Source organism: Papaver somniferum, unplaced genomic scaffold (genome assembly GCF_003573695.1).
Source record: "Papaver somniferum cultivar HN1 unplaced genomic scaffold, ASM357369v1 unplaced-scaffold_22, whole genome shotgun sequence".
Lineage (NCBI taxonomy): Eukaryota > Viridiplantae > Streptophyta > Magnoliopsida > Ranunculales > Papaveraceae > Papaver > Papaver somniferum.
The window spans coordinates 3,602,056-3,617,870 of record NW_020632152.1 but is presented as its reverse complement, the minus strand read 5'-3'; the positions used below and the strand labels follow the sequence as shown (position 1 = coordinate 3,617,870).

At 37.5% G+C, this 15,815-nt stretch overlaps 4 protein-coding genes across 5 annotated transcripts; all 4 read left to right on the top strand.

The window, feature by feature from the left end:
- Positions 1-5,139: 5,139 nt before the first annotated feature.
- On the top strand, positions 5,140-9,565 carry LOC113340581 (probable apyrase 7). Its single transcript, XM_026585704.1, has 3 exons — positions 5,140-5,236; positions 6,263-8,340; positions 8,627-9,565. Exons 2-3 carry the CDS (start codon positions 6,372-6,374, stop codon positions 8,923-8,925), a joined length of 2,268 nt encoding a protein of 755 aa, XP_026441489.1. The 5' UTR covers positions 5,140-5,236; positions 6,263-6,371; the 3' UTR covers positions 8,926-9,565.
- A 143-nt stretch (positions 9,566-9,708) lies between these two features.
- On the top strand, positions 9,709-10,720 carry LOC113340620 (guanosine deaminase-like). The gene is made up of 4 exons (XM_026585745.1): positions 9,709-9,903; positions 10,014-10,204; positions 10,308-10,412; positions 10,547-10,720. Exons 2-4 carry the CDS (start codon positions 10,148-10,150, stop codon positions 10,718-10,720), a joined length of 336 nt encoding a protein of 111 aa, XP_026441530.1. The 5' UTR covers positions 9,709-9,903; positions 10,014-10,147.
- A 393-nt stretch (positions 10,721-11,113) lies between these two features.
- LOC113340480 (guanosine deaminase-like) lies at positions 11,114-12,921 on the top strand. Of its 2 annotated transcripts, XM_026585616.1 has the most exons (5): positions 11,114-11,199; positions 11,578-11,673; positions 11,794-11,984; positions 12,096-12,200; positions 12,297-12,921. In XM_026585616.1, exons 2-5 carry the CDS (start codon positions 11,658-11,660, stop codon positions 12,468-12,470), a joined length of 486 nt encoding a protein of 161 aa, XP_026441401.1. In that variant the 5' UTR covers positions 11,114-11,199; positions 11,578-11,657; the 3' UTR covers positions 12,471-12,921. The 2 variants fall into 2 exon arrangements, with proteins under 2 accessions (XP_026441401.1, XP_026441402.1); XM_026585617.1 differs by lacking the exon at positions 11,114-11,199 and having other exon boundaries at positions 11,540-11,673.
- Positions 12,922-14,003: 1,082 nt separating this feature from the next.
- LOC113340486 (guanosine deaminase-like) lies at positions 14,004-15,015 on the top strand. The gene is made up of 4 exons (XM_026585627.1): positions 14,004-14,085; positions 14,193-14,386; positions 14,477-14,581; positions 14,686-15,015. The coding sequence occupies exons 1-4, from the start codon at positions 14,067-14,069 to the stop codon at positions 14,887-14,889; spliced, it is 522 nt and encodes a 173-aa protein (XP_026441412.1). The 5' UTR covers positions 14,004-14,066; the 3' UTR covers positions 14,890-15,015.
- Positions 15,016-15,815: the final 800 nt, after the last annotated feature.

The following is a 15,815-nucleotide window of genomic DNA, read 5'->3' as shown; positions in this document are numbered from 1 at the left end:
CTCAAGCAAATAGAAATCTATGAGTCTAATTGAATACAAGAGAAATCACTTGAACGGTACCAAAGACCAATGTTTAAGGATCAATCAATTTCAATCAACAACCAATGGTCAGATTTCCAATTGATTGATTCAAACGCACAACCTGTGCTATTTCAATTATATAACAAAATATAATGCGAAATAGAAATAACACAGACACCATAATTTTGTTAACGAGGAAACCGCAAATGCAGAAAAACCCCGGAACCTATTCCAGATTGAACACCACACTGTATTAAGCCGCTACAAACACTAGCATACTACAAACTAACTTCGGTTTGGACTTTAGTTGAACCCCAATCAATCTCACACTGATTCAAGGTACAGTTGCGCTCCTTACATCTCTGATCCCAGCAGGATACTACGCACTTGATTCCCTTAGATGATCTCACCCACAACTAAGAGTTGCTACGACCCAAAGTCGAAGACTTTAATAAACAAATTTGTATCATACAAAAAAGTCTACAGAATAGATAAATATATCTCCCATAGAAATACCTACAAGTTTTGTTCCGTCTTTTGATAAATCAAGGTGAACAGGAACCAATTGATAACCCATACTTATATTCCCGAAGAACAACCTAGTATTATCAATCACCTCACAATAATCTTAACCTCCGCGGCGAAAGAAGATATTGTGGAATCACAAGCGATGAGACGAAGATTTTTGTGACTACTTTTCTATCTTGCCTATCAGAGATATAAATCTCAAGCCAATCGTTACGATTGTACTCAAAATGGTAGAATATGCAAGATCATATCACACAACTACGAGAAAGTAGTATCGGTCGGGGTTCACAATCCCAATGAAGTCTTTAAGTCGTTAACCTGGTTTTTAAGAAGAAACCTAAGGTTAAAGCAGAATCGGCTCTAGATAATACAACCAGCATCACACAGGAGGTGTGGGGATTAGGTTTCCCAGTTGCTAGAGTTCTCGCTTATATAATCTTTCAAATCAGGGTTTGCAATCAATGTTAGCTTGGTAACAAATCATTCAATATTCACCGTTAGATGAAAACCTGATTAGATTCAAGCTAATATCATTCAACCGTTAGATTGAAAACTTAGCTTGTTACAAACAAATGAAATGTACTATTTTGGGTTTATGTAACCGTACCCAAACATGAACATTTGTTGGTTCAACAATAGTTAACCAATGGTTAGCCATATGAGCACTTTCATATCAATCATGTTCTTCTTCACCATAACTAGTTCAACTGACTCAAATGAACTAGTTAGAGAGTTGTTCAATTGCAAGGAAATCTTATGTAACTACACAAGACACAATCGAAACAAAAACGATTTGATTCACTCGAATCGGTTCATGAACTATATAGCCACGTTTTTCATTTAGCATTCCTTAGTTAATGTAAATAAGTTCACAAACAATCGTCTTTAGATATAACCAGCTTAAGTTCGCAGACTTAGTTCACGGACTTAAGTTCCCGGAAGGAATTCTCAAACTCCAACAAATTTTCTCGGGTCGAGAACTTCCTCCAGTTCGCGTACTGGGTTAGCGGACTGAGTTCGCGGACTGAGTTCACGGCTCTTGTTTTGGTTCTATTGATCAACAAAGTTCGCAAACTTCGATTCAAGGAAAAAGGACTTATACATATATGTGTTTCCACACAATGCTTATATTCATCATTGGTTATTTAATCTAAACTCTCATTTCAAACACTGAAACATTCTTAGAGGACATTTCGTCAAAGTAAGCAATTTTCAAAGTGATTGAAACGTCTCATAACTTTCGTCACTAGGTAAAGATGAACTTGGACAAAGCAAAAGCTTACCAACACATATTTCGTGAAATAGATAGGCGAGTTAAACTCGGCTCGAAATAACAAATTTGTATAATCAAAGTCTATATAGAAAAACGACTTTTGTCTCAAAATATGATATAGAGTAGATAGACTTTTGAGTGATAGATAATTTCAAGTCTCCACATATCTTTTAGTCGATGAAGATCCACCAGTTCCTTGAGTAGTCTTTCGTCTTGTATGATGATTGCGATGGAGTTCTTGAGCTCAACTACACTTTCTATCCTAGTCCGAGACTTAGCTATAGTAGACTAGAAATCAAGAGTTATAGTTTTGATCACTAACATTGACAAACATGCTTGAGATAGCAACGCATGCGAGTTTGACCGAGCAATGCTCTAACAATAATACATGCAAAACCATTTACTGTGCATATAATAAAATGAATCCCATAAATATAAATATCACCAATAGATAGATGCAGGGAGATCATGATTAAGAGATTTCAGGCAAAGAGAGCAAAATGCCGTGACAATGGATGATTACTGTACTGATCCATTCGACCAACATAGAATTGTTGTCTATTGTAGAACGAGATCCTAATACTGAATATTATTTAATCACGAATACTAATGCTGTATCTTTTTAAAAAAATTTCGAATGGTAACAATAATAATATGAAATATGAGACAGATGTTGATTGTCAATGAAACTGATACTGATTTTCGGTACACCACCTCTCCTTAAATCAAGAAGTATCACACTTTAACATTTTTTTATTGCATAGTGTACTTTATCTCGGAGTTTTGACTGAATTTTGGAAATGGTGGTAATGGTTAGGAGAATATGATGAGAGGGTTAGGCTTCATTGGAAATGGTGGTAATGTTTAGGAGAAGACGATGAGAGGGTTAGGTTTCGGCTAATATTAAACGTGTGGCAAAACCTGTGTGATCATGAAGGGAAATTATGTCTGAATCATACATTTATTTATGTTAAATCAATCTTAGTTAATGAGTCAACAATCATTTTTACACTCCTCGGATCTTTTTTCTCTCTGGGTTTATCAACCCATAATTTATTAAATTACCTCATTAAAATTGAGGTTTAAAGGATACAGTGGTAGAGAATTGTCATTCCATTGATTGGAATCATGATAGCATGATAGTTATAGTACATCATAATGATACAACATAAAAAATACAAAATATAATGTATCCCTATTTCGAAATACAACAATTGTACAAAATAGTTGATCAAAGAGATAGATGATGTAGTCCAAATAATGGTCTTCTCATTGAACTACAACCATTTAAAAACTTCTTCTTCCTTAAGATATAATCCTTCATAAAGGAATAATCTGCTCCAAATATCATCATAATTACGACCCATTCCAGTAGCCATTGGTCAACTTTATAAGAATCCTGATCATCGTCACGCCTGATTTGGTCATCTCCGAAAATATACTTGAATTTATCATCAGACTCCATAAGAAAACCTAAAGGGAAATAATTAATCGTTGCAATAGCGAGTTGAAACATCATATGACAAAAAATTATCATAGAAATTTTATTTATTGGAAATATAAAGGATTACAGAAAAAAAAACCTAATTTCGCAAAAACATGTGATTTTATTTATTAAAACCAGAATAAAACTATCCATTTTCTTTTGTCAGGAAAGAAATAAATCTATTAAAAGATTTAAATCTATTAAAAGATTTAAATTACAGAGTTTTGTGTAATAAAGTGAAGCCGATGAGACAACCATTCACATGTTACCCTATTCTGTCTACAATGCTTAGCTGCATTGTCAGCTAGCAAATTGAAACTTCTATGAATGTTTTGAAATTCAAAAAACTGAAAAGACTCAATAGTTACAGCACAGTCATCCATGATAGTACTATTGTACCAACTGGTTTGACATTGTCTAATAATGAGATAAGAAATGACATTCTCGGAGTCACTGAGAATGCAAATGTTGTCCACCCTTCCTGCTTTAACCCAACTAATTTCTTCCCAAACCGCTAAGCTTTCAGCTTTCTCATCATCTCTTGTTATTGCTGGATGAGTTTTGCATCCCCTGTAATTACCTGCAATATCAGTAGCCACAATACCAATCCCTTCTCTATTAGTAATCATATCATAAGAAGCATCACATTAGAATAACAAACAATCCTGTTGTAAGCTTCCAGTCCTAGGATGTCTTAGAGTGTTTGGGATTGTGACAGTATCTTGACACTATCTAGATTTGCTCGGAAGATATGAAATCCATATCTAATCCCGAGTAAATCTAGATTTAGGGTGAAGAAAATGGATAAAAAATAGGATTAGTTTTTTGGAAAAAATAGTTTTAGGTTTTGGCAAGAGAGAAGAGATACATATACTTAGGGGTGAACAAAAAGTCCGGAACCGCGGATTTCATCCGTATCCGTCTGCAAAATTGTGGGTGAAACCCAATCCGCAAGACCTATGGGTCGGACACGGGTGCGATTCTCAAATCCGCACTTTTAGTGGTTCGGTTGCGGTTGGACTTTGAAATCCGCGGATTTGTCCGCACCCACAATAACCACAACAAGAATGCTTTTCTTTCGCAATTGGAGTTAGCAAGGAAAGATAAGGAAAAGATGATCGCATTTCTGAAAAGTCATGATTAGATTGTCGCAAGTGAAGTTAGGGAGTCTCTTTGTTGTCTTTGTTCTCCTGTAAGATGATGAGCGAAGGAATTCTTTCTTTTAATTGATAGATTGTTTCATTGCACAGAAGTTATGATTAAGCTGTCAAGCGACACTGTCTCTGCTGAACGCACTGTGTGGCAAACAATTAATGATTCAAACAAACGTTTGCGTATATAATGTTTGAACCTATTAAGTGTGTATCATGCCACCATTATCATTATATATATATATGTGCATATGATGAAAGTATTATTCTGTGCATATTATATACTGTGTATGAACGTTAATTATGATGCAGTTTACTACATGAGTCGTGACATGCAAAAAAAAAAGTAAGTGAACTCGCACTATATACTACTTGTTACGTGCATTGTGAGTGCACTGTGTGTACTCTTCGTATCTTCAACAGAAAGGGTCGGTAATCTTTTTTTTTGTTTTTTTTTTTTTTGAGACTAAATCCGCGGTTAATCTGCATCCGGTCCGTATCACCCGTTAATCCGCGGATGTTAAATCCATAGGTGATTAGGCCGGACACGGTTGGATTTTCCAAATTTACAACTTTGACGGATTGCACGTGGGTTACCCCTAATCCGCATCCGTCCGTTGCATACACCTACATATACATATAGATTTTATTGGGCTTTGTTGGACTAAATGACTTGGACCACTGTGATCTGCTCAACTTCTTCAACTACTGACTCTCTTCCTCTGGGAATTTTCTTCTCTGTCCAAATCCCATCGTCAGCGTCATTCAAGGCCACAAGTGAGTTCCTTCTTTCTCTTCATCCTTTGTTTAATTTTTCATTTCAACAACTATGAATGAAATTTTTGTTTTCAGATCTATTTCTATTGTTTATGATATTGAGTATGAGTATAGTTCAATTTACAGATGAATTCAGTAGAGATCTCAGAAATTTCGATTTGGTTTTATTGAATTTGATCCTTCAAAATTCCAATTGGATTTTGTTGTGAGAGATTAGATAAATGGAAGTTTAGCTCTATAATTATGTCACTGTGAAACTAGAACTGGTGATTACTAAAGAAGATTACTGCATATATCTTGTTGGGTTTTATGAAATCTATGCACGCAAGCTATTTGATATTAAACTCTAGAGAATGTGTCGGCACCTCGACTATGATAAAACAACAATTTGTCACATGAGATAGAGATTGGCTCACTCAATCTCCTAAACTTGTGTTAGTCATGCCCATTAACTATCTCACAGGACCAAACCAGTCACATATCAGTTATGTCTCTACTGGCATGGCTCAACTCCTAGATAAGGAGAGTCTTAGCTCTCAATCTCACAAGTCCTTGAGCTATTGCACATTGCATTTGTATAGCAACTTTGAACGACTTCTCACTGTCCTAGACACAACTGGAACGAAACACTCGCTAGAAACCTTGCATAAACCAAGTAACCAACTGAGCCTAAGAATCGTACTCTATCGTCTTAAGACCCTGGACTTCTCTAGGAGATTGCTTTCTAGACATCGCTGGAGGATGGGCACATTTGTCCCATCACTAAAGTTCTCCATGAGGTCGGTGTTGTTACTTTAACAGGGTTGGTTGTGATTTATTTTTTAGATAGCATAGGATAGACTGATAATTATGGGATTCCTTTACCATGCTCGAGAGTAAGAGATTAGGATTGAGAATAAAGTGTAAGAAGTTCCCTAGCTTCTCTAGGCACTGTGGAAGCAATTGCTTGCATAAGTTTTACATAATTTTACCTTAAGCAACACTGTGGAAGATGTAAAGGTTTTAACATCTTTGTTTTTGTACCAGGTCTCTGATATGGTATGCGTGAAGTGGGAAATTCAGCTTTGCGCTCTGTCATTAATATAAGTTTTGATGGAATAAGGCAGTATTTATTGCTTAAAAGTATTGACTTGAAATGGCGTTCATCAGAAATGCGGAGAAGTTTTCATCTGCAAGTGGACCATCTATATCTTCTGGAGCATCATCACGAGTAGGTACCAGTCATGGTCATTTCTATTCCACTCCGAGACAGAAGAATAATATGCGAGTATCGGCGTCTCTTCAAGACTTCTCAAGTTATCGTAAGCTTGATACAGAAGATCTTCTTATTGGCATTGACTATGAGCAAAGTGCAGCAACTCATACAGAAGAAGAGACTCATCCCTTGAAGAGAGAAAATGGTATTGCAAGTTTTTCAAAGAGCAAAGCCTTTCCTGGTATCCCATTTACTAGAAAGAAAATGGTGCGAGCAACCATGGCTGTTCTAGGCCTAGTCTTGTTCTTTTCCCTGATCCTATTGGGTGGAAGATTTCTCAGCAATTTTTGGTTTCAGAAAGCCTCACAGTTTTATGTGGTACTTGATTGTGGAAGCACTGGGACACGGGTTTATGTATATGAATCATCTGTTGATCACCAGCAAGGTGGAAGTCTTCCCATTGTCTTAAAATCCTTACCTGAAGGTCTACAAAGTAAATCTAGTTCATCAAGCGGGCGTGCTTACCGTAGAATGGAGACTGAGCCTGGGCTTGATAAGCTAGTAAACAATGCATCAGGTTTGAATGAAGCTATAAGCCCGCTTCTTCTGTGGGCAGAGAAGCAAATACCTAAGCATGCACATAAGAGTACTTCTATCTTCCTCTACGCGACTGGTGGAGTTCGCAGGCTACCCAAATCTGATTCAGAATGGCTTCTAGATAATGCATGGTCCATACTAAGGAATTCATCATTCTTGTGTCATAGAGACTGGGTTAAGATAATCACTGGAACAGAGGAAGCTTATTATGGATGGATAGCTCTTAATTATCATATGGGCATGCTTGGGTCAATACCTCCAAAAGAAACATTTGGTGCACTTGATATGGGGGGTTCTTCTTTACAAGTTACTTTTGAGACGAAGGAACTTGTGCACGAGGAGACTAGTTTAAACTTAAGTATTGGAGCTGTTAATCATCACCTTACTGCTTATTCTCTTTCAAGCTATGGTCTGAATGATGCTTTTGATAAATCGGTTGTTTATCTGCTGAGGAAGCTCCCTGGGATTAGTGGTATGGATCCCAACAAAGGAAATATCGAACTCAAGCACCCATGTCTGCAGTCCGGTTACAGAGAGAAATATGTATGTTCCCACTGTTCCTCATTGAATGGAGAAGGTGGGAGTCCTGTAATTGGCGAAGGTAATATGGGTAAAGGTGGGAAACGCGGAATAGATATCGAGCTGATTGGTGCTCCAAATTGGGAAGAATGTAGTGCACTTGCAAAACGTACAGTGAATTCGTCTGAATGGTCGGGAGTGAAACCAGGAGTTGATTGTGAGCTGCAACCTTGTGCTCTTAGTGATGGTTTGCCTCACCCACATGGGCAATTTTACGCCATTTCTGGATTCTTTGTGGTATTCCGGTTTTTCAACTTGACCTCAAAACCGACACTGGATAATGTATTGGAGAAGGGCAAGGAGTATTGTGAAGAAATATGGGAAGTTGCAAAGAACAGTGTCCCTCCACAACCTTTCATAGAACAGTATTGCTTTAGAGCACCCTACATCGTGTCATTGTTGAGAGAGGGCCTGCATATACTGGATGACCAAGTGATTGTTGGTTCTGGTAGTATTACTTGGACACTCGGGGTTGCTCTGTTGAATGCTGGAGGATCATTGTCAGCTACAATGGAGCATCACAGTTACATAATATTCCAGACGAAGATAGAGCCAATTGTTCTCTATGGTGCATTGTTCATATCACTGATACTTCTAGTGTGCTTCTTGTCATATATTGGGAATTGGATGCCGAGATTTTTGCGTAGACCTTATTTACCACTTTCTAGACATAACAGCTCAACGGCTATTCCATCTCCTTTCCATTTGAAGCACTGGAGTCCTATCAATTCGGGTATGCTTATTTACTAGTTTGGCGACATGTGTAGTGTTTTCTTATCCTCGATACATGATTACTTTAAGTTACTCTACCTTATATACACATAAACCTTTTATGTTATGCTAATTAGTCCACCACTTATTCTTGAGAACTTCTTAGTGTCAAAGAATGTGATGGGGCATCAATGGTTCTTAACAAATGATGTTTCCTCTACCTTAATTTGAGCTTCTTGTTTCTGCTTCAATTATATACTTTGAATGATGTCATTCTTATAAAAGTATTCCATTTGGCCAATTTTCAGGAACAAAGACACCACTGAGCCCTACAGTTATTGGTTCTAGACAGAGACCCTTCAGCACAGGGGGACTAGGTGACAGCGATATCCAGCTCTCTATGGGTTCTTTCTTACACCCATCACGTGTACCACATAGTTATTCTTCTGGTAGCTTGAAACAGATGCAATTCGAAAATAACGGTGCAGGTTCCTTTTGGAGCCCTCATAGAGGCCAGATGCAGCTCCAGAGCAGGAGATCACAATCCAGAGAAGACCTTATTTCTTCCCTGAGTGAAGCACAGATGGGGATTGACAGGATGGTCTAATATGGTGCCAATTTCTTTCCCCCACATTACATGAGTCATGGACACGGTTTCCCTTGCCAATTCAAATGACATCACCTGTCAGGTCCTGCTCCAGTTCCATGCTTAACATTACAGTCAACAAGGCTGAGTACTACTGACTGCTACCCTCATTTAGTATTAGAACATTATAGGCGAAAACAGAGAGAATAGAACAATTCTTTTTCCAGTTATCATTAGTGAAGCTCTAGAATCTAGATGCACCTTTCAAACATAAGTTCGATGCTGCTTCATTCATTCTTTGGCAAACCAAGATCACATTATTGCTGCAGATAATCTAGCATAACCACCCAGTCACACAGCACATAATTTTTTACATGGGATTAATCTGAAGTTGCTGACTAGTGTCGCCTAATCATACACACAATCAATTGCAGTGGAGAAACCTCCCCACTGCAAAGTTCGCCATCTTCATCGAATCAAATTTAAGAGCATCAACAGGCACTCCTTGATTATTTTTTTCCTGTAAACATTATTCTATTCCTTTGTTGTAATACATATGAAAAGGTCATTTAGATTTTTTGAATTTGGGAAGTTTGGTGAAATTTTGAATGTATCTTCTATGACAAGTATTGAAGAATGGATTTAGCACTCCCATTGTACATTTGCTTTGTTATTGTCCTCCTCTGACATTGTTGTGTCTGCTTTGGGTGGTTCAAATTTTCTCGAGACACCCACCATAGGGACTGTATCAGGCAGGGAGTTAATATTGTATTTTCTATAAAAAAGACTTGCCGTTGATTTTTAGATGGGGATAAGCTTATTGAATTGCCAATTTGGTTCTGAAAATAATTAAAAAAATGTTGAATTCAGCACTATATTATGAAATGTAGATCTGTACATAAGAAGTTACGTATTTCAGCTCAAGTTGCTTAATTCCAGTGGTTGACATCTAATCTCTCCCAGCCACTGTTCATATTTCAGCCATGGAAGATGCAAATGGTAAGTCACTCTCAATTTTACTCCATTATACCAATTTGTTTGTTCCGTAATTGTAGAGATCAGGAGTGTAATTTCGATTAAAATCTTTGTTTTCGGTTATGGTTCTACAGTTGGACAGGATACCGATCACGAGTTCTTGAAATAATCAGTTGAAGAAGCATACGAGGCTGTCAATACAAAAGATGGATATCCCTTTGGCGCAGTTATTGTTCGGAATGCTGAAGTAGTCGTAAGTTGTCACAACATGGCTCGTAAATACAAAGATCCAACTGCCCACTCTGAGATGATTGCTATTCGAATGGTAAATTAGTCCGTACTCATATTCGAATGATTGACGCATCTTTGTTACATCCGTCTAAATCTAGCTCCTATTCGCATCAACTAAACTCATATGTGCTTGATAGGCCTGTGAGAAGCTAGACACATTTACGCTGTCTGACTGTGAGATATATGCCTCTTGTGAGCCTTGCCCAATGTGCTTTGCTGCAATTCAGTTTACTAGCATTAAGGTTTGTTTGTGCGGTTCCAGACTCAATTCGGCTGTCTTTTAATTTCCTTTTCCTTAGTACTTAAGTCTTCTCAATGCACAACAAAATTGAGTGCTGATGCATTCATGTTTTTTGCTCTTTGATTGTTGTACCAGAGGTTAGTTTATGGAGCAAGAGCAGAAGCGTTAGCACCCATGGGGTTTGGTAATTTCATTTCGGATGCATTGAGGGGTACCACTGCATTTGAGAAAGCCAATTTGGAGATCAAGAAAGCTGAAGGTGATGATGCTATCATGGCAGAACAGGTGTTGCTATCATGGACGAATTGACACAAAACTGAAGTTACCAATTTCAGTCACTATCTGTTCTTCAACTCTAAATGTACTATTTACCATTTTGATCAATAATAATTGAATCCATTCCTCACCGGTACAACTCTGTTTGCTGGCCTATATTCACCTTAACGTTTCAGTAGTATCTCCGAACGAAAAATATTAAATAGTGGAAGGGGCACTAGAATCAAATCAAGATTATTCTACTAAAGTAAACGTGAAAAGCCTGGCATTACGGATTTGCAGTTGATCAAGATATGGGTCAGTACGCTATTGATTGGCTGTATCATTTCTAGCTGCGCAACGTGAGGCTATAGTTTATTATAATGCCAAGTAGGTTTATAAAATAATAAGAGAATCTTGAACTCACCATTATATATGGAAATTGTAGATCTGCCGAACGATGGGAAGTTACAAATTTGTTTGCCGATTTAAGCTCAGTCATATTTCAGGCGCCATGGAAGATGCCATCAACGGTAATCTGCTCTCAACTTTACTCCGTTATGCCAATTTTTGAGTTCCATAATGTATATAGATGAGGGCTGTTTAGCACTGATTGGAACAATTCTGAGACAAGTATTGAGTCTATCGACATTTAGCACAGATTGTACATTTGCATAAAAAGCTGTTTTTGCTAGTGTCTTCCTCTGGCACTATTATGTAGCTTTGGGCAGCTCAAATTTTCTCGCTACACTCACCATAGGACACCCGCGTAGGGATTGTACCAATTAATGCTTTTATTTTTTTTCTATAAAAAAAGACTTGCAGTTGATTTCTAGTTGGGGATAAGCAATTTTGTTTTAAAAAATAATAAAATAGATCTTGAGCTCAGCTTTTTTATTTATGAATTGTAGATGAGAAGTTACAAATTTCAGCTCAAGTTGCTTAATTCTGGTGGTTGACAATCCTCCCGGCCGCTCTTAGTAATTCAGCCATGGAAGGTCCCAATGGTAAGTCACTCTCAGCTTTACTACCAATTTATTCTATTATGTAGATCAAGGCTATTGACTTAAATATGTTGACCACTGAAATTTTGATTGAAATCTTCCTTTCCGGTTGCGGATCTACAGTTGACCAGGATACCGATCACATATTCTTGAAACAATCAGTTGAAGAAGCATACGAGGGTGTCGATACAAAAGATGGGTATCCATTTGGTGCAGTTATCGTTCGTGATGGTGAAGTAGTCGTCAGCTGTCACAACATGGTTCGGAAAAACAAAGACCCAACTGCTCACGCTGAAATGACTGCTATCCGAATGGTAATTAGTCTGTACTCTTACCGGTGGATAAACGATAGCTGCATTTTCCTTACGTCGTTGGTCTAAATATAACATCTGTTGATGCTTACAAATCGCATATGTAAATGATAGGCCTGTGAGAAGCTGGACACTGAAAAGCTCTCTGACTGTGAGATATATGCTTCTTGTGAGCCTTGCCCAATGTGCTTTGCTGCAATTCAGATTACCGGAATTAAGGTTTGTTCGGTTCCACACTCAATTCGTACTTGCCTCTTCTCAATTCACAAAAAAAGTTCAGGGCTTATTTTTTTTCTCTTTTAAATATGGTATCAGAGGTTAGTTTATGGAGCAAGAGCAGAAGCATTAACACCCATGGGGTATGGTAACTTCATTTCGGATGCATTGAGGGGCACCACTTCATTTGAAAAAGCCAATTTGGAGATCAAGCAAGCTGAAGGTGACGATGCTATCATGGCAGAACAGGCGTTGCTATCATGGCCGAATTGACACTAAACTGCAATTTCAGTCACTAGCTGTTCTACTACTTGATATACTATTTACCATTTTGATAAATAATAATAATTCCTTACAAAACTTATTAGCTTCCATATTTTACTGGTGACCTGTAAATAAAAAATATTCATTGAAAGCTACACAATATACCGTTTAATGGTAATGCTATTCCCCTCACTAATTGCAGCTCTACTCACAGCTCAAGCTGAGGTGTCATCACCAGCGTGTACAGAGGACACAAACTTTTAACACATTAGGAAAAAACAATTATAGTTCCCGTGATTCCTTTTTGCTCTATCTATCCATCTCTATTTGTTAATTCTCTCTCAAATTCTTCTTCCTCTTTCTTTTGTTCCTAAAATTAATAAATCAAATTCTTCTTAATTCTTACGGTTTATGGATTGATACTTCTTTAGGTTCAGTAAACAAGACCCGCACCCACTCCTTAAACCCACCACCACCATCCATTTACATCTAAATACCAATTAAAAAATTTCATACTTGAAAATCTTGAACCGATTTACATTTCAAAGATTTACAAAACCTGAACAGTTTTCATTACCCAATTCCAGTAATCAAATACACTAATTACTATTTGATTAACACAAGAATAATGACAAATTGAGAAAAAAAAAGCTCAAACCTAATTATTAAACCAAAGTAACACAACAAAATACCAACTGCCGCCACTTCCAATACCACCACCGACTCGAAAGAACTTCTTTTTTTATGAAGAAGACGAATAATCCTAAAATGCTTCATCATCACCACCACCATTAGCTATTGACTGGGATACTTCACAAACAAAAAAAATACTATCGAAATTAAATCTCATACAATCACTTCCTTAAGAGAAAGAAGAAAAAATTCTTCAAAAAAAAGTAAAAAGAGATGGATGAATAACGATCTAATTACTGCCAAAAAAAATAAAAATCAAAAACTACTCCTCTCACTTTCACTTCTTAAAAATACAACAGATTCCTTAAGAAGATAGAGAAGGATCTTAAATAAAGAAAAATGATTTCATAAAACTGATGAAGGAAGAGAAAATGTTACAGAGCAAAGAGAGTGTTTTTCAGAAAGAAAAGTCAGTAAGAGAAAAAGTCATGAGAGTAAAATTAACGTGGTGTACAACACACCTCGACACATCAGCTTGAGCTGTGAGTAGAGCTGTAATTAGTGAGGAGAATAGCATTACCGATTTTTTAATATTGAATTGTGGAAGGGACACTAAAATCAAATCCAGATATGACTTGAATGATACACATATTTTTTTTCAATTATTCAACTACAGTAAACGTGAAAAGCATGGCACTACAGACTTGCAGTTGATCAAGATATGGGTCAACATGCTATTGATTTGCTGTGTCATTTCTAGTTGGGCAACCTGAGGGTATAGCTTATTATAATGCCAAGTTGCTTAAAAAAAATTAATGCCCAGTTGGTTTTCCCTTTAAAATAATGTAAAAGAATCTTGCATTATATATGGAATTTGTAGATCTGGCGATGAGAAGTACAAATTTGTTTGCCGATTTAAAAGCTCAGTCATTTTGATATAATCTCCCAGCCACACTTCATATTTCAGGCGCCATGGAAGATGCCATTAATGGTAAGCCAACTCTCAACTTTACTCCGTTATGCCAATTTTTGAGTTCCATAATGTATAGATGTGGAGTTTAGTTTTATGCTAATGAGGGCAGTTTATGAATTCACCAGTTGGACAGGATAGCAGCGACCACATATTCTTGAAACAAGCAGTTGAAGAAGCTTACGAGGCCGTCAATACAAAAGATGGGTATCCTTTTGGTGCAGTTATTGTTCGTAATGGTGAAATAGTCGCCAGTTGTCACAACATTGTCCGGAAGACGAAGGACCCAACTGCTCATGCTGAAGTGACTGCTATTCGAATGGTAATTAATCTTTATTCCTACAGGTCGATAAATGATTAACGCATCTTTATAATTATGGTGTAAATCCTTCGTTGCATTTGCACTTGATAGGCCTGTGAAAAGTTGGACAAGATTAAGCTCTCTGACTGTGAGATCTATGCCTCTTGTGAGCCTTGTCCAATGTGCTTTGGTGCAATCCAGGCTACCGGCATTAAGGTTTGTGCGATTCCACACTAAATTCACCTGTATTTTCCTTTTCCTTGGAACTTGCTTGCCTCTTCTTTATTCACAAACGCTTATACATTCATATGTGGTTATAGAGGTTAGTTTATGGAGCAAATGCAGAATCATTAACAGCCCTGGGATACCGCCTTTTCGTTTCGGATGCGTTGAGGGGTACCAGTTCTTTCGGAAAGGCCGAATTGGAGATCAAGAAAGCCGAAGGTGAGGACGCTGTCATGGCAGAGCAGGTGTTCGTGAATACAAAACCTCTTCACAAAAAGAAGAAGCCCATCACAGAGTAGTGTCACTAACAAACAACATCGCTCACTAGTGCCAATCTGATCAGTCACTTGTTGTGTTACTTGGATGTATCATTTACCATTTTCGTCAATATCAATATTAGAAATCCTGTTTTTTTCAGGAGATAATTCGAAGTTGAAATAAAACCAATCAAATCAATCTTTCTGGAAAATTAGTAGTTTTAAAGTCTCACATTGAATCCTCTTTTTCTTTTGAACTAAGGGGTATATTTCATTAAACGAAAGCTCTACCGAGCAACGTTACAGGACCCAGACAGAGTAAACCCGTTGCCGAAACGGTGACCCATAAACCGACGAGCTTCTACTGAATACCGATTGGAAACCCATACTAATTGGAAATCCCCGCAACAAATCCTAAAGGACAACTAGCATCCATATTGAAGACAACTAAAGAAGCCAGACCGATACATAAAGAACCGACTTTGAAGACAGATTCCACATAAACCAGTGGAGACAACATCAATGGTTTACAAACATCAAACTAAAAACACTAAAAAAGCCAACATACAAATTCGCCAACGTAAAAAGATCGCCACCGATGAGAAGGCCAAGCAGTAAAAGCCCAAACCAGAGAAGCAACCATGGATCAACAGAGGGACCGGTTCAGCCACAACCCGACCCGGAAAAACCCTTGCCACCATACAGAAAGGAGAATCATCAATTTCACCGGAGAAAAAGCAGCTAAAAATCAGATCACTTCCAAAACAACGACAATCAAAAATAAATACCACCAGCAGTTTCAATACATCGAAAACAGACCTCCATACCAACAAGACGGGGATCAAAGCAACACCCTGTCATATACCTGGACAACCTTTAGCCATCAGATCGAGTGCCTCAGCATAATTACTTTAGGCACGTTAATTAGGTTTTGCATGATAATTTATTATGTTTAAAGTTAAGTTAAT